Source organism: Myotis nattereri (genome assembly GCF_964212035.1).
Source record: "Myotis nattereri genome assembly, chromosome: 13".
Classification (NCBI taxonomy): domain Eukaryota; kingdom Metazoa; phylum Chordata; class Mammalia; order Chiroptera; family Vespertilionidae; genus Myotis; species Myotis nattereri.
Genome location: NC_138088.1, coordinates 51,378,372 through 51,397,050, shown reverse-complemented (window position 1 = coordinate 51,397,050; position 18,679 = coordinate 51,378,372). Strand labels below are relative to the sequence as shown.

At 49.8% G+C, this 18,679-nt stretch overlaps 1 protein-coding gene across 20 annotated transcripts in view; it reads right to left on the bottom strand.

Moving 5' to 3' along the window:
* The window catches only part of TCF7L2 (transcription factor 7 like 2), a 197,184-nt gene that overhangs the window by 68,209 nt on the left and 110,296 nt on the right, over positions 1–18,679 (bottom strand). For 3 of the 20 annotated variants that reach the window (XM_081104656.1, XM_081104654.1, XM_081104655.1), the window contains one exon: positions 6,265–6,405. The exons of the other annotated variants lie outside the window; for them this stretch is intronic. In XM_081104656.1, the coding sequence (XP_080960782.1) occupies positions 6,265–6,405 (141 nt within the window). The remainder of the gene's footprint in view (positions 1–6,264; positions 6,406–18,679) is intronic. 20 annotated transcript variants of the gene reach the window in all.

The following is an 18,679-nucleotide window of genomic DNA, read 5'->3' as shown; positions in this document are numbered from 1 at the left end:
CGCCAGGCACCCAGCAGGCAGGAGCCAGGCTGGGCAAGGGGTGATTGAGAGCTTCCGTGATCCCTCTGACCCCAACCCCAGCTCAAGTTCCACCCAACACCACCTCCCGCCAGCTCTGTTTTCCTAAGCAGCGAGAGGCCACCGCCAGGGCACGGGCTGCGACCCCAGGGGGCTCAGGCAAGGCTGGGCGGACCAGGTGACCAGAGGGGTTGGGAAATGAACCGAGGCGGCAGCTCTGAGTCCTCTGGTCACCCCGATTCCTTCCCATCTCCCTTCACTCCCACTTCTCCTTTCTCTGGTGTCTGAGTCCCTTCCTTGTCCCCACCCTCCCTGGTCGGAAGGAACTGACTTTTCCGAAACAGAAACTTTCACTCTGAGAACAAACGGGCCTCAGATTTTCCCAGAGGAAAACAAGTGTTCTCTCCTGCCGCACTGGCGGCCCCGCTGACCGGGAGCACGTGGGTGCGCACCGCGGGGTGGCGTGCCCCGGAGACGTGCGTGAGTGCATGGCAGGCACACGGGCCCCAGCAGCTCGTAACAAAGGGTCGGAAAGGCTCCAAGGCTGTACAAAGGCCACCTCCTTCCTCATTTCCAGCTCCAGGAGAGGAGGCCAGCCACCGGCTGGGCAAGGACAGAAAAGAGGACCAGCACGGGACCCGCTCTCCCGCCTCCTCCCCTCAAAACACAGTGTGTCACTATTGCATTTTTCACGCAAACAGGTGTGAAGTGGACTTTCAGAGATATTTTGGAGAAAGTTGGAAAAATATGGAGTAAAGGATAAAAGGGGATACAGCTCCTAGTGTCCCCTCTTGGTTCACAAGCAGTGGCTGATGAATGAATACCTTTCGAATGAAGGAGAGGAAGACTGGCCTGGTAAGGACGGAGACAAACCCAGATCGCCCACTCTGCGTACCTGACAGTCATTTCCCTTAACACGAGTAAACTAAGTCCTGGAGTCTGAGCTGAGCTCGGGCTCCTCTCTGGTCCCAAATTCCAAGCATCTACCCCCCCTGACATGGGAGACACTGATAACAGGAGAGTCCTCTGCAGAACAGAGATATGAGAGATATGGCGAGGCGGAGGGAGACAGGCCGCCTGCCTGACAGATAACGAGAGCATCCACTCCTGCCCTTCAAGGACTGGCCACGTGTTTTGAGTGGGGGGGGGGGGGGGGGGGAGGGAGCCCCGCAGAGGGACGAAAAAGTCTGAAGGCTAATTTAAACTCACGCTGGCCACAGTCCAGCCCATTGAAAACTGACCTGTCACATCACAGAATAACCAAAGGGGAGCGCCCAAGACAACAAACGCGCGGGTGACAGCATGTCACGCGTCCAAGGCCCAAGTCTTCTCTGTTAATGACCTTTGTCACACCGGATGCAAAGAAAACATGTGACTCACCAAGAATGGAGAAAAGGGAGGTGGTCACAGAGATAAGAGCTGTGAGACAGCCCATGGCGGCTGGGTGGATGTCAGGCGGCCCAAGAGGCGTGGACCCAGGGCGAGAGGACACGCCACCCACCCCATGGATGGAGCTCCTCCGCGGATCTCCACGCACTCCGTCTGCACTTCCTACTCCCCTGCACCAGCTTCTCAGGGTGGAAGGAAAGTGGAAGAAGCGAGGGGAACAGCAGACACAGAGTTCGGTCCAAGGAATGGCACACGACAGGGGCAACAGGACCCAGAGTGACCCTCTCCCGCTCTGGGACTGTTTCCCCAGTGCAGAGTGCAGGACAAGCTGTGTCCATCACGTAGGGGGCGCCGATCGGCAGCGGGAGCTACAGCCTGGTCACGATGCCCTGGGAAAGGGACTTCGCCAAGGTGCTGGAAATTCACGTTGGGCACCAAGATACCCATTTACAGTTCTGCAGTGAATTGGCGGAGGGAACTCAGGCACTCATTTAAGACTCCAACAAAGAAGCTGTGCAAAGAGAGAATGAGAGAGAGGAGAAATAAAATAATATGGGTGGTCCCATAGCCATCCCACTCCAAGAGTGAACTTGCGGGAGGGCTGAGTTGCGGGCCCGCCTGCACAGATGGACCAGGGCTAAGCCGCGGTATGTAGATCACGCGGGCATTCTGCAACGTCCGGGTCATTCTGTCTTCGTCATTTTCAACTCGCACCCTCGCCCACGAGAGATGCACCATAATAGTGAGACTCGAGAAGTGGTCTGTTTGCTCCCGGGCGATGACCAAGCAGAGTGAGGGCCGCCCCCTTCTAGAATGGCCAACCTTAGAGGTTTTAGTCTTTGGGGCAGACCTAGGAAAGTGTATCTATGACTAGCGATGTAATATAAGCAGAAAACAATGTGTATATGCTATGAGCCCACCTATGATTTTTAAAACACATCTCTGAAAAGACTGGAAGTCTGTCAAAATGTGAACGCTGCCTTCCAGAAGTATCTGTGCTGTTTTCTCATCCTGCTTCTCTAGGTAACCAGGACACCTCGGTGAAGCCCCCACACGTCAGAGCCCTCTGCGCAGTGGACATGGGAGGGGGAGGGCACATTAAATATTTCAGCCTAACGGAACGCTTGCCGGTCCATAGCTGTAAAGCGGAGATTTATAAAGCCAATACTTCTCTTCTATGCACTGTGTTGTGAAAACCCAGAGTTTCCATACATAACCTGTACTGAAAAATAGGGTGCCGAGGAAATGAAGCAGCATCTATATTTGTTTCAATGACTAACAAGCAAAAACAAAACTTCGGCCATGATGCCATGCTTTTCAGAAATCAGACATATAATAAGCCACAGATTTATAGGATGTGGTCTAATAAACCGAAGAAAAGTTTCATTTCCTCCCACCAGAACGGTTAACTCCCTGTCTGTGTGACTAGCTTTGCAACGTTAGCAGAAGTCTCTTTTCTCCTTAAATGTATGAGTTGAGAGGTCAATAAGCCAGTACCACCAATAATGTTCCCCCCGCTTGAACACACAGATGCGCGGGCGCGCGCACACGCACACACGCACACTCATGTATCCCTAAACATGGGATACAAATAGCCTCAACACTAGCACAAAGGAGGGTCAACCAAAACCTCAGAAGGGACACGGTGCACCATCTTGCTTATCTCCACAGATTAGGAAAAACGTGTCGAAAGCCCAAAGAGGAAGGAAGCAAGGAGTAAGGGAAGGACTGGGACAAAGAACTTTTTAAAAGATTGTTTGCAAGCATTTCCGTGAAAATGGTATTGACTAAGCAATTACAGGAAAAACACTTGCTTTTTATCTGAATGCATTTATGCCACGGGTCACACCCTATTATTGTCACTATTAAACCGGTTAATAGCCCCAATGTAATGACTGTGTACGGCTGGCGTGAACAGGTACGGGAACAGCTAACTAGAAAGAAGTGAGTCATGCTGCCCAGGTGGGTATCGACTTTCTTAGTCATATTTACTCAACTGGTCAACCAACCTTCATTCCCTGGCGGAGAGAACTATAGAGTGAGAATCCAGCTGAACTGTAGGAAAGAAAGGGGAGGGAGAGTGAACCTTAAATATGGATGGGGTGGAAGGTACCAGAATACGGTACTTGTAGAGCAAAAATGGGATTGAGTTGTCCTGAAGGAGAAGTTCTGTCCAGCTCCTGAGGAGGCTGGGGGCACTGAACACCAACACCTTCTCCTTTAGCAGGTGGCAGATGGCTGGTGAGGAAGGCTCCAACCACGGGCTACTGCCAGGGTCTGTCACAGCTCTGCCCCTTTGCTGTGTGACCTTAAGCAAGTTGCTTAACCTCCCTGTGGTTCTTCTGCAAAAAGGAATAGTCACCGCATCTCCCTCTCAGTGCTGCTGCCAGGTTGTGAAGACTCAACCTAGGCAAACACCTGGACCATAGAAAATGTGTGGTAAACGTCACTGTGATCAGATCCAAGGGCTCCTCGCAGGTCCCCATGAAGCAGGGCAGGTACTCCACTGCCATCCCTTTTTACAGACACGGGGACTGCATCCTGGAGGGTGAAGCGTGTTGCCAACAGAGGGGAGAGGACATTGGGGTTACACCCAGTCCCGCCTCCAACCGAGTGCGGTTTCCATGACACTACCCAGGGCCTCCTCCAGCACATCTGGGCTGTGCTGTGGATGGGATTTCCATACACCACCCCAATTCTCACAGTAGGAAACACTCCAAAGGAGCCATCTACATTTCTGGAAATGCCTGCATGGGAGGCCGGCTACACAACTGAGCTGCCCCAGCAGTGGCCGCCCATCACATGGCCACACTATCTGTGTGCAATCCCCTAAGAATCCTGCCGGGTATTTGTGCCAGACCAGGCGCACCAGCTCCTCTGACCAAGCCCCCACTTTACAGGCTTCCTCATTTGATGCTCAGAACAGCCCCTGTGGGATCCCCCCTTCGCTGATGGGGAAACTGAGGCAGTGCAGTAGGGTACCTTGCCAAGTTCACACAGCCCGTGAGTGGTGTCGCCGTGCCTGACCCAGTCACAGTTGGAGATTTGGACCCCAGTCCAGAAGCAGCACATATTGGCACTCTCCCAGGAGATGTTCCCCCGTCCTACGGGCAGAGCTGGCGCCAGGGATCTAATCTGTGGGTCAGGCAGAAATCCAGTCTTTCTCTTTCGTTTTCCTCAGACTCTGAATGGGTGTCTGGTTCTCCTTTATCGGCCTCATAACTCCGACTAAAGATTAATGAGTTAGCATTCGCAGGCCGTGCTGGAGGAACAGCTATGGCCTTTTCATCCAGACTCAGAATGAACCACTGCACTTACTAAAAGACTAGAGGCCGGATGCACGAAATCCATGCAAAAGTAGGCCTTCACAGCCCCGGCTTTGTCCAGAAGGTCGTCCGGATGGTCATTCCACTGTTTGGCCGTTCAGTTGACTTGCATATTACGCTTTTATTATAATAGATGACCCAGGGAGGGGCTGCTGAGGAAAAGCTTGCATCTGGCCCCAGCTGCTGCACAGAAGGGGGGACCCCCTGCTCTGTCAGACCCAGGCCAATTAAAGGACACGGGCTTACACACAAACTGGGATCCAGGTAATCCAGGCACAGTCCAGAACATCCTCTGTTTCACGCACACCTGGCCAAAGGGGAATGGTCAGACAGCAAGATTTCCACAAGATGCCAATCTGTGGCGTGACCAACCAGAGCTAAGACACACGGGACTATATAGCATCCTGGGTGCTATGTCAAGTGGAAAGAAAACACGAACCTGAGTAAAGACTTTTAAAGTTTAGACCCATGAATGTTGAGAAAAGAAATGCATCCAAATAATGAAGAGATTATAAACAGGTTAAAAAAAATAAAATAACTGTGAGTGCCTACGTTTTTTCTGTATGATTTTCTCCATGTCTCTGCTTCTGTTAAAGGGCTAGGTCCTACTTCTTAAACCAGAACAAGCTTTTAAAGATGACTTAGTCCACCCCTTCTCTCTCCAAAGGCAAGTCACATGGGCACGTGTTAATATGCTCTAGGCCCGTTTCTGTCCTCGGAGCCCTAACACGTAGCACAGCGCTCAGCATACAGCAGGTATACAATAAATGCTTTTTAAAGGCAGAGGGCTTTACGAATTGGCTCTTGAATATTCACTTATCTTTTTTTTTAAGCTAGCATTAGTACAAAATCATTTGCTGTTTAAGTCTAAAGAGTTAGTTTAAAATTTTCATCTGCATTGACTTTTGCTTTTCTGAAGATGAAAGCGTGCTCTCGATGTTCTTTACTCCTTGGGACCACTAATCCGAAGAGAACTGTCATTGCCGAGCACGGAGCGGCGTGGGGTATTGACGACATATTGAATTATTTAAAAGAACCTGACGATGCGCCCTGTCCTTGGAGAGCCGGGTCTGCGAAGAAAGCTGTGCTCGGCTGCCCGGGAAGGTGGCCCACGGAGGACGGAGCCTTCCTGGGCACCCTGATTCCAAAGGAAAAGCTATGCAAAGTGGAGGCGATAACTCCTCCTCCACTGGGAGCTGGAAAGACACCCAGAGACTTATTTCCTGGGGGGTCAAGTTTAATGGCATAAGGTGCTGTTCGCTCTCACAGAAGCTACGCAGGACACTGGGCCGCCGGCCGCCCCTGGGAGCCCCGCCCTCCGCCCTCTTCTGGTAAACTGGCATCTTTATGGCTCTGATACACCCATCAGCGGTCAGTACACCCAGACATCATGGCACCCGACACGACAGTGACCCGGCGGGAAGCTGGGCCGTAGCGGATGGGCCCTGCCCTGGCTGCAGGTAAACTTTGGATGGGCGGGTTCATGTCGGGGCTGGCTCATCTCCTACCGTCATTCGGCTCCGCCACCTACCTCCAAACACCAGGGCTCCCCAACCTTTTGTAAGGAGTGGCTCCTTCTCATGTCCCTGAAGACTTGAGTGCTGACAGTGAAGTCTGAGGGGGGGTAGAGGTGCTGACAGTCGTGGCCCTGAGTGCAGCAAGGGAGGGGACACTGCGGCCGGGAAGAAAGGGGAACAGAGTGAGGCTCGGCGGGCGGGGGCGCGGTCACCAGGCATCCGCGGCCCCAGCCTGGCTTTCTACCCTCACCCCACTCCTCTACAGCTCCCCGCGAGGAGTGAACCCAGAGCTCGTCCACCTCCCTGCCATCCAGCCTGGGGACCCCCTCCAGCGGCATCGTAACAGCCTCCTCCATGCAGACCTTGTGGCCTCCCTTCCCGCTCCCCCACCTCTGCCCTTCGTTACCCCAAGGCACGCGATACCCCAATGCACACGGCCACTCCTGCCTCTAGGCCTCCAGGAAGCCAGCTGGCTAGCCCCTCTCTCATCTCTCTCTCTCTCTCTCTCTCTCTCTCTCTCTCAACTTACCTTGCTGAATCTTCTATTAGCATAAACCATGCAGTATTTCTACCCCACAAAAATGCAGTTACATATGGTTCCACCCCTACAGCTATTGGGGATGTCTTAACACCTTTCCCTCTGCCAGGCGGCAATCGTTTCGAGAGAGAAGCAATGGCACAGACCTCTCCAGTCCCCTCGACGGTCTGGCAGCTCCCGCTTTAGGCGCTCCAAAAGGATGCGCTGCCCCGAATCTCCACCCAGCCGGAGCCCCGGGCGCGAGCTGCCTGGGTTCCTTGCCTGTTACTCCGCCAGGGGTGTGCGTGTTCCTCCGCTACACCTCACAGCCACCCTTGAGGTAGGTCCTGTCCCTCTCACTTCACAGAGGAGGAAACTGACTCAGAGACGTTAAGGAGCATGCCCAAGGTCACACAGCTAGTCAACGGCAGAGGGGGAGTACGGACCAGGTCTCAGTCTACTCACAGCGCCGCTGTGTAGACGGGTTTGCCTGTGCAGATGCTGGCTGCTGCTCTCTGGCTGGTGTAGAGAACTTGGGGGTGTAGAGGGAGACCTGAGGCCCGAGAAGAGCTCTTTCCCAACAAAGAAGCATCATTCTAATTGGCTTTTCAGAAAGAAAATATCTATGTCTTTTCTGCCCGTTGTAAAGGAGATACACCTCCCCTGTTCTAGGTTTTAAAAGTTTTATGCGAAGGAAGGTCCTATGAACAGATGGCTCATCCGTCTTAATCCCGAGTCACAGAATTCAGAGTGAAGAATATGAGACTGAGCACAAGACCCGCTATCTTAGGTTCTGATAGTCACTAAAAAGCACAATGAGCATAGTGGGTACTAAAGACCGGGAGATGGAAAATCGATAGACATGAAGGACAAATCTATACAACAGCAGCCACGGTTCTAGAATAATTTACTTGGCTACCATATTTCCCGATCCTCCCATGGGGAGTATCCAGTGGGAACAAAACCATCCAAAGGCCATGTGAACTCCCCAAACGCGGCGGGGCCACGTCACCCATACACTGGTGTCCCTCCAGGGCCTTCCACTGGCGGCAGCTGTCCCTGCATCTTGACTCTGAATGACAGGAGCCCTGAGTTCTGCCCACGGAAGGGCTGCCCACCCCGGAGGTCCCGGTCCCCACAGCACTCCCGTGGCTCATTTGTAAACAGGAACGTGAGTCACCAGGCAAGCATGAGTCCATTCACAGGACTGGCCCCGCTGTACAACTAAGGATCCCATTCTGCCCTGTCACAGCAGTGACTCACCTGCCTGCCTCCCACCACAGGTGACCGGTTTAACCCGCCCATTGTTCCTGGAAGGAACCCAGCAACAGAGAGGTTTCCATCCTTGTCTGCTTGCTTTGTTTCCTAACACAATGCTGAGAGCAAAGGGGCAAGTTCCGGAGGGCAAGTGCCCCAGGAGTTTGGAAAAGACATGCATCTAAGGTGACCATAGATGGACATCATCTTTATCATCTTCCCATGGCCTCGCGCAGGGCCTGTCCTCCCACAGGGGCTTGTGGCTTAGGAGGGAGTGTCACTCACACACACACACACACACACACACACACACCCCTCTGTACAAGGTCTAGATGCTCTTCATACCAGGAACCTCAGAGCCGAATGAGCAGCTCACTTTCACCAGCCCCGCAGGTGCTGCCCGCCAGCTTTGAGATTTGTGAGAGTCATCTTATTCCCGTCTTATCTTAGGGGCCTACCCTGCTTTTCTCTTTACTGTAATTTCCTTACTTACTCATTTCTAAACCTTTTGTATAGTATGAAGTCCTATAATCCACTTCAAGTTTGGGAATAGTTGTCTTATGAACAAATTCAAACGTACACACAAACTCACTTTGTGCCATGAGCCAGTGGTAGCTCAGTCTCCCCTAACAAGTAGAAAACCCTTCGATGGATCCTAAAGGCTAAAAGGCAGACATAAGTTTTCTGTACAGCATCTATTTGTGCTTTTTCCCCTAACAGCACACCCTGAGTTATTTAGGAGGTACCACCCCAACTCTCAAAGTCATATAGTTCAAGTGGAGTGGATCCCACCCCCAGCTCCAGGGATGCCCCTTCCAAATGCACTCAGTGTATTACAGCCCCTAACCACAGCTACTGGTTGGCAATTGAGGAGGAAGGTAAGAGCTCTCTGGGCTTGAACCTAGCCCCGTGCAATGAAGTCAACCTGGAGGAAAGCAGGGCCAATAGTTGGGGGACATGGTGTCCTCAGGTATGAGCGCCTGGATCCAGCCATGCCTGAGCCTGCAATAACTGTGCACTTTTCAGTTATGCGTCAACACACTCCTCTAAGCTCAGTATAAGGAGTGAGGGGCATCCGACCTGCAGCAGTCTAGTCGCCTTAGTCAGACTGACCTCAATAACCGGCCATCCGCAGTCATGTGGGGAAACTGGGGCCACCCCAGGAAAAGCGAATGAAGGCTCGTGGGTTTCCTGCTCCTGGCCACGGTGAGGGGGTTGCTCCAAGGCAGTATACCGGGGTAGGCATCGGGTACTTTCCGAAATAAGAATGTCTGGTACGGGGTGGGGGGCGTCGAGCAGCCACACACCCGCCAGAATGACCACTCAGCCTGCCTCCTCCTCCAGTGCCTCCGCAGCCATGGGCTACACTGACCTGCCTCTGGAAGCACTGCCCACTTGTGACAGAGGATTTTAAGACGTGCATCACCTCTGGGGAAGGTGGTATGTCAAGAGAGAGGAAGGCAAGCCCGGCCAGTGTGGCTCAGTGGTTGAGCGTCAACCTATGAACTGGGAGGTCACAGTTCAATTCCTGGTAGGGGCACATGCCCAAGTTGCAGGCTGGATCCCCTGGGGGGGGGGGGGGGTACGCAGGAGGCAGCCAATGATTCTCTCTCATCATTGATGTTTCTCTCACTTTCACCAGCAACTCAGCACCTGAAGACACGGTGTGTTGACCGGTCCTGGACATGACCACATGGATCAAGAGTGAAGATGTGCCACCAAAAAAATAGCAACAGCGGTGCATTCTACTATTTTGTTTCTTTACGAGCTCACACACACCCCGCTCAACAGGTGGCTGGGCAATATTCAAATGTTAACAGAATGAAAACCAATGAGCTAGAAAGTACAATTTGCTCTGCCAGGAAAAATAAACAAAAAAGAAAAGAGTATAGAAGAAGGTACTAAAAAGCATTAAATACACACACACACACACACACACACACACACACACTCACACTCAAAAAATACTAACGCCTTCAGAGATACAGAAAGACTGTATGAAATAATGTTATTCAGGCCCGATCTAGCCAATAGCTGTGGGCTGTTGGGAGAATTTTGAGCCTACCGCTAAGGCAGAAAGAGGAAGACTAAAGTTTTCAACTCTGTCTCAGAGAAGTTTGGCGTGAAGGTTAATTTTATGTGTCAACTTGACTGGGCCATGTAAAGTCAGACAGCATTCTGAGTGTGTCCGTGTTCCTGGATGAGTTCCACGTTTACACCGACTGAATAAACCCTCAGGTGGATGTGCCTCACCTGATCTCTCCCCCAGATAAGGGGGAATTCCTCCTGCCTGGAGTTGAGACATCCGTTTTTCCTGCCTTCAGACTTGAACTTAAACACTGGCTCTTCCTGGGTCTCGAGCCTGCCAGCCTTTGGACTGGAACCACCCCACTGGTCTCCTGGGTCTGCAGCTCACTGGGCTTGGCACTTGCCAATCTTCATAACAATGCGAGCCAATTCCCAATGGTAAGTAACACACGCGCGCGGGTACGTACACACACATGCACATGCACATGCATACACATACACACACCCTATTGGTTCTGTTTCTCTGGAGAACCCTGACTGATGCATCTAGGTTGTGTTTTTTAGGTTTTTTCCTTCCCCACAGAAAGTGGGGAGGGATTATCTGTGGGTCTGTAAAGTTAGAATTACAAAATGGAATGGGTTTTCTAAATCATGTAATTGAATGCTTTTGATTTTTTAAAATCCTTCAATCTAGACATACCCAGAACTTCCCTGGAAAATAACAAACTGAATCCCAGGTTTTAAAGCTAGGAGTTTGGATTCTATGCATAACATGGAAGAGTTTAATTTTGAAAGCACAGCATCTTTACAAGAAATTGAAAATGCACGTAAGAAAGGGGCATTGGTAAGAGCCATTCCACTAAAAAAGCAAATTAGTAAAATAACAATTTTTGAGAAATTCTTAAGGGGCTAGAATCCTCCTCTCTCTTATTATTTACTGACATATACACAAGTATATATAACTGAATATACAAAATAATAATAATAAGCAACAGCAACCAACCCGTGGAAGCAAGCCCACATGCACTCTGTAACCCGGAGAGAGAGTTACGTCCGTACAGATTACGCTCGTCTATTTTAGCTCCATCAGTAATTCTCACCGCTGAAGGTGAGGTAACTTTGATGGGAACTAATTATACTTGAAATATGTTAATGAACAATCTAACGCAGATGCAGAGAAACGGCAATCGAGGCTCCAGACAGGCTGCCAATGTCTCATCTAAGGCAGCGGTTCTCAACCTGTGGGTCGCCAACCTGTGGGTCGAGACCCCTTTGAGGGTCGAACAACCTTTCACAGGGGTCGCCTAAGACCATCGGAAAACACATACATAATTACATATTGTTTTTGTGATTAATCACTATGCTTTAATTATGTCCAATTTGTAATGAAAATACAGCCTGCATATCGGATATTTACATTACGATTCATAACAGTAGCAAAATTACAGTTATGAAGTAGCAACAAAAATAATGTTATGGTTGGGGGTCACCACAACATGAGGAACTGTATTAAAGGGTCGTGGCATTAGGAAGGTTGAGAACCATCGATCTAAGGCAAGCCCACTTCGTCCCCAAACCCGGACACAATCATTGACAAGGCAAATGTACATGATATTTGCTTTCAGGATTATTGTTAAAAATGTGAGCGTGGGTGAGTGGCCAGGTGAGAGTCTGTGCATGGGGCCTGAGTGTGCACACGTGTGCCCACGGCGTCCATGCAAAGGTAGGTGGTATCATCAAGTACGGAAGGGCCCACAGTCAGGAATGGCAAGTGCCACCTCACATACAACACCTCACTCTTTCCTGACCCGTGACAATGTCACTCAGCCACCCCACTCAGAGCCGGCATCAGGGGACACAGAATCACCACCCCGGCACTGAAGGAATGTAGAACTACCTTGGCCCTCAAGGACCTCACCTTAGTGATAAAGAGACCAGGATCCAAATGGAAAGCAACACAGAATGAACAGAGCCGTGTTGCCTCTTACAAAGCCCAGCTCCTGTCTTCTCAGCCTCATCACAGAAACGGGGGGCGGGGGAGGAGAAGACACTCCGTGTCTCAGTGTCACTGCCACCTCCCATTAACTAGCTGTATGCCCTGTATCTCCAGGGCTCAGGTAGACACGACACGTGAGGATGCCGGCTGCTGGGTGCCTCTAAGGCCCTACCCACCTCCAGCAAGACCCAGCTCTGCAGGGCGAGCAGAGCACACAGCAAGGGACTCATTGTACTAGGTCCTCGCTCGCATTCAGTGCAGACCCAACGCACCTCCATGTACAGACACGGCCATGGCATAACAGGAGGCATGTTTACCGAAGAAAGCTACATGCAGGGAGAAGGACATGCGCTTGAAAAGTTTTCTTTATCGGACGAACGCTCTACACGGCCAAGGAAAAATATCTCAGGGATAAGTGTCACAACAGGAGTTGGCAGCATCATTTAAAAATATTGAGAAACAGAAAATAAAACATACTATTTTCATTACAGTATCATAAACAACAAAGGAAAAGTAGGTACACAACAATTTCTAAAGGGTTTGGGATAAATGGGGGGGGGGGTGGTCATTTGGGTAATTCTGAATAAAGGAGATGCTTTTACTCTGTACCTGATAGCAACACTAATTTAACTCTTTAAGTGAAGTTGAAGGCCCAGGCTTCACTGGGAGGCAGTGTCTAACCTTAGCATTATCCAGGTGGGAAGCTCGGCAAGGCGTGCAGGGAATGAATGGAGTTCTTTAAGAGCTGTGGCTGGAACGCTCAGTGAAGTCCATTCTAGGACCTCCTGGCTCGCGGGACCCCCGTGCCACCAGCAGACCAGACGGCCAGTGCACCTCTCCCTCCGGTTCCTCCGATGAGGTTCGGACGGACCTCAGCAGCGGAAAGCAAAGCTTCTCCCAGAAACCTCCTTACCCGTCGTCTGCATCTGGAGCTGAGGGTCCTGGCCCTTCGCACGTTCTCAGGATAAGCAAAACGCCAGCGGGCCCAGGGAAAACATGTGCTCATCGAGTTACTCGGAAAGAACAGGACTGAGTCACAGTTTCAGGTAATAAATGTAAGCCCATCTGCTGTCACCAGCAAGACTGCCATGGGAGAGCGAGAGGCAACAGCATGGGTTCAAGAAGTGCAGGCTGCAGACAGCGCTGGGAATGCAGCTCCTGGAGTAAAGGGAACATGTGCCCTCTAGAAGGTTCCGGCTACACAGAAGCTCCTTCTCGCAGCTGGCCTTTGGGAAAGAGTGTGGAGCCAAGCTGAGCCACCATGGACCACGAACAAAACCGCGTGGAATCGAGGGGCCAAGGGCAGAATCTGATTGGGCCTGGGAAGCCGACCTGCCATTCTTTGGAAATCAATGCCACCACCTACAAAAAGACAGTGGGCAGCCCGATGGGGCTGAGAGGCAGGGGCAGGGTGTGTCTGCGGTGAGGTTACCAGCAGGAAAAGTACAGAGCTTTGCTCCGAACAAGAAAGCAGGGCTGATAACCAGCACCCTCCTCCCCTATCGACGGAGACCAGATGTTTGAAAATGCAAATAACAGGTTTCTAGAACAACCCTGGAATTTCTCTGGGAGATGTTTTCGTAATTCACATCTTGTTAGCCACGGGAGCCCCAATGACACGTCTTCTTTTCCCATTTCTACTAACCGGTGATTAGCATTAGCTAATAACATACTATTCTCTGCTGTTATGTGTCCTGACAACATCACACTCCAGAGGGTCCTCATGGTGTAATAACTGAATCACTGTGCAAATGAGGACTAATTTATGAGAAAATGTTATTTAAAGCTTCTCTGGTGGTTTTTAAAAATAAGCCATTATTGGTTGAAATGCACTAATTGCACAGAAACTTATTAAATTGAAATAGTTTGAAGAAAGCCTGTTATGAAAGGAGGGATCACATTGGAAGGCCATAAAGGACATAAATATTCAAAACCAGTGGATTCCCACAGGCAGGACCAATCCTGACACCTTCTCATTCCTATTCTCTCTAACGCTCACCAGCTCCATTCACTAACATCCCTGGTTCCAAAACGACACTCGCCCCCAATGTGTCATCTCCAGAAGGAATCACGCTGCTGCCAATCGGAGAACTCGAGCAGCCACCTCTGTTGTCATCGGGCACGGGCCTCGGGCAATCCTAACGGGTCCTGCCCAGACTCTGGTGACGTGGCAGAAGGCAGGGGAGACACAGCCTGGGTCAGCTGCTCTGCAATGAATTCTCCCAGTACTCTGGTATTTGGGGTTTCTCGGCTTAAAAGGGAGAGTTAGACCGAATGAAGGGATAAGGGCTCCGGGAATAAAGAACCCCTGTGCCACCCAAGACTATCTCCTGCCATCCCAAACATGTATATCTTTGTTAGTAAAAATCAGGTGGAAGAGAGCCTTCAAAGAGAAGAAACAATCGTGTGTGTGTGTGTGTGTGTGTGTGTGTGTGTGTAAGGTGACAGCACACATCATCTCCTTCCTACGTGTAACAGGACACACATGACTGGAGGGGTCAATCCCATCCACTCCCATTTCTTCCCACCTGTCCGGGTGTGGCGCTCAGAATAACAACTCGCACATCCACACTCAGGTGGCTGTAAGAGAATGCCTAGTTCTCAGGGTTCCCTTAAAAATTACTAAAGGCTCCCACTTCTTCAAGTGAAAACCATTGTCATGTGTCTGACATGTGCAGCATGGGCCCCTCCGACACCTCCCCCCCCCCCCGCAGAGAAACCCCCACCTTTGCTACAGCAACCACAGTGAAGGTGGGAGCCCATGCAGCCACTCTGGACGAAGTGGCTTTTCTTTCCTATCTGCAGAATGTAAACATGCCTGGGCCTCTTAATATTTGCAACAGGTAAAGCCAACAACCAGAAGAGTAACAAACCAACCAACCTAACACTGAACAAAACGCTCCCCACGCTGGAAATAACTTCACCCAATCACAGTCTGCAGGATGCCACTGGAGCGGTGACCACAGAGGAGAAACGAAGAAGAGGAGATAGAGCCCAAAGGGCACTAGTCTGAATCATGGGAGGTAGCGACTTAATCCTCAGCCAAACTATGGAGAGAGTTTCTAGCAATAATTTCTACTTTAATAAATAAAAGTCTTTGGTGCTTCCAGGAGACCACAAACTCTGAAGTCACCTTTATCCAATGTTTGGTTCCAGGTAGAGTCTGTTAAGGTAAGCGCTTGTTCAAAGATGTAGAGCATACATAGACTTGGACATTTTTGCCCCAAAACAGTATTTACCATAAGAGCACCTAACTTCCAATAAATGGAATTTATAAATTAAAAGGAAAATGGTTTGGCGTCATTTTTTTTTTAATTTATTGATTTCAGAGAGGAAGAAAGAGGGAGAGAGAGACAGAAACATCAATGATGAGAGAGAATCAGGTTGTCTCCTGCACACCCCCTACTGGGAATCAAGCCCACAACCCAGGCATGTGCCCTGACCGGGAATCAAACTGTCACTTCCTGGTTCACAAGTCGATGCTCGACCACTGAGCAACACCAGCTGGGCTGCCTTCATATTTTTAAAATTCTGAAGCTTACCTATCAACTCATGTTGGAGCAAGAAAATATGATCTGGCTACACAAAGGAATACTACTTGGCAATTAAAAAGGTATGAAGGACTGATATATGCCACAACATAGATGAATCTTGAAAAGATTATGCTAAGTGAAAGAAGCCAGTCACAAAGGGCCAGATATTGTGCAATTCTACATACACAAAACGCCCCAAACAGGCAGATGCACAGACAGAAAGCAGATGTGGAAGGAAATGGGAGGAGTGAGAGTTAATGAGTGAAGAGTTTCTTTTGGGGGCAATGAAAATGTTCTAACATTGATTGAGGTGACGGTCACAAAACTCTGGGAACATACCAAAAACCATTAAATGTCCACTCTAAATGGGTGTAAGCTATGGCATGTGAATAAACGTATTTTTTTAAAAAAACATGTTTCAATTGGTGTCATTGCCATGATCTTATCTCTATCTGACTGCTTTCTACTGGAATCCTGAGCACATTTCATGTGAAATAAATACACAAGTCTGGGAAACAGGCAGGATAAAAATTATTATTCCCATTTCACAGGAAGCAGCAGTCTGTAGTCTTCTGTTTTCCTCCCACCGGCTGGCCAGGCTTCCGTAAGGCACGGGGGGGAGGGGGGGTGTAAATTATGGGGAAGAGTAGGGGTCAAAGGCCTTATCATCCCCACATCAGGGAGGAATTGATAACCGGCTCTTGCCAGATGTCTGGAAATTTATAAGGTTGGGGTTGGGTCATACAGACAGGCTACTACACAAGAGACATTGAAAAATGGCACTTGGGTTACTAGACTGCAATTCTTAATAGCATGCGATTCAAGTTCAACAATTTAGCTAAACCAGCAGGGGAGGGGGAAGAGCCGCCTCCTGAGCTGGTATCTGGTGGGGTGAAAACACAGCCAATTAGATGTGGCCATATAATTTTCACATCAAACCTCCTGCGCGCCCACAGGCAGCTGAAGGCTCGGGCGTGCTGTGGATTTTCCCACGTTTTCAAGAGCCGTGACAGCCCTCTTCAACGAAGCCGTTTAACAGAACAGAAGGTTAAAGTGGGAACCACAAACACTTGCTTTTCTTAATTTACACCTTTCATTTACTTCCCGGGAATGTCATGGAGGAGGCACGAGATGTATGAAGCACTGTCAAGAGATGGCTCCTTTTAAGAATAAGAGCAGGACTGAGAAAGCAGAATGTGATCCTAGAAGGTAATCTGAAGCTGTATCTTTTTAAATAAAACTTTTAGTATTTATGCTGGGAGAAGCAAGATGATCTGGTTTGGGTCTCTGACTTAAAAAAAAAAAAAAGACTAGCAGGTGAGGGGAAGACTAAGATTTTGAGAAATGTGAGAGTGATGACTTCATGTCTTACACTAACCAGGTGAGGTGTCAACGCATGGCTGGACCTCACACACAGAGCGGCTCCTGCTCTCCTCCGGGTCACAGGCCTTCCCGAGGCATGAGCAGCTACGATCGCTTGTGTCATCATGTTGTGTAGTTTTAATCGTTTCTCTTTTTTTAAAGAATATTCTAGAAAATTACTGAGGTATTTTAAGTACATAATTGGCAAAAAAAGACAACTTAAAATGTGCATTTGCAAACTGAGGTGTCATTTATGTTTAAGTACTTTCCTATATCTTGGTCAGTTCTTCAGTTCAGGAAGGAGAGTTGCTCAATAAACATGTGAAAGCAGGACTTCTCAGCCTGGACACTGCTGACATCTTGATAATCTTGAGGGGGTGGGGGTTCCTGGCAGCCTTTGGCCTCTACCCACTAGACAACAGCATCACCCCTGCCCAGCTGTGACGACCAGAATGCATGGTGACATTGCCAAATGTCTCCTGGGGAGCGAAGTCACCCCAGGTGAGAACCAAAGAGTTAAAGGTAACTGGCCTAAAATTTTCCTAGGACGGGGATTGGTACAGAGGCCCAAGGCTGAAAAAGGACCCGGATCACTGCAGCAGCAACACAACCTCCCAACCCTAATCCAAATCCTCCAACAGCAAAACCTGGCGATGATGTAAACATCCCCTCGAGCCCCCCAGAGGCGAGTGTGTAACCTTCAGCTATGTGCCCGAGCCCCACAGAGCCCCACAACTCTTTTAAGTGTCCCCGATATTGTCATTTACAAATGTGCAAAGTGACAGCAGTAGCACGATTAGCACGGTCTAAGGCAGGGGTGGGCAAACTTTTTGACTCGAGGGCCACAATGGGTTCTTAAACTGGACCGGAGGGCCGGAACAAAAGCATGGATGGAGTGTTTGTGTGAACTAATATAAATTCAAAGTAAACATCATTACATAAAAGGGTACGGTCTTTTTTTTTTTTTTTTTAGTTTTATTCATTTCAAATGGGCCGGATCCGGCCTGTGGGCCATAGTTTGCCCACGGCTGGTCTAAGGCATGAGGGTATATTTAGGTCTCTTTAAAATCACAGAGCTGTAGAAATCTGCTGATCTATAACAGATACCCCCCGTCACTCAAGAAAACTCAAACTACCCCCTTTTCTAAGTCAGGGAGCCTGTTGGTGGCCAGTCTTCTGGCAAAACAATGGCATTTTATCTCTGATCTCCTTAAATGAGAGGATCCAAAGTACAAAATAAAAAATTGAGCCCAAGTCAAATGCATAAATCCAGAATATTCTGCTTAAAGTAAGTCCTAGTATCTATGACATCCAAGATGACACTGGCTGAAGGAAGAGCGGGGCCTGCCCCCACACCCGCGCTGACCTCTGGTGGGTCAGCCTGCCGACCAGGGTACCCTCTAGACCACCTCTGCTGACGGCCAAGGCCAGCTCACCAGCAATGGGCAAGAGAGCCAACCGCAGCCCCAAAGCAGGAGGGACAAACCCCAGACCGATCGCTACACTCCAGTGCCTCTCGCCCCACAATGCATCATCATTCCTGGGTGTGGTTTGTTTTCTGGACGCAGGGAGTCGTCCCGGCCACGGGGATGGGCACCGTCTGGGTGAGTGAGTCACTCCGAGGCCGACAGGTTGGGAAGGTTTAGGAGAATGAAGACAGGATGGGAAGAGGCAAGAGCACTGTGAGACCCAGTTAAACGCCAACACCTTCACAGCCATCCAAACAGGCTTTCAGG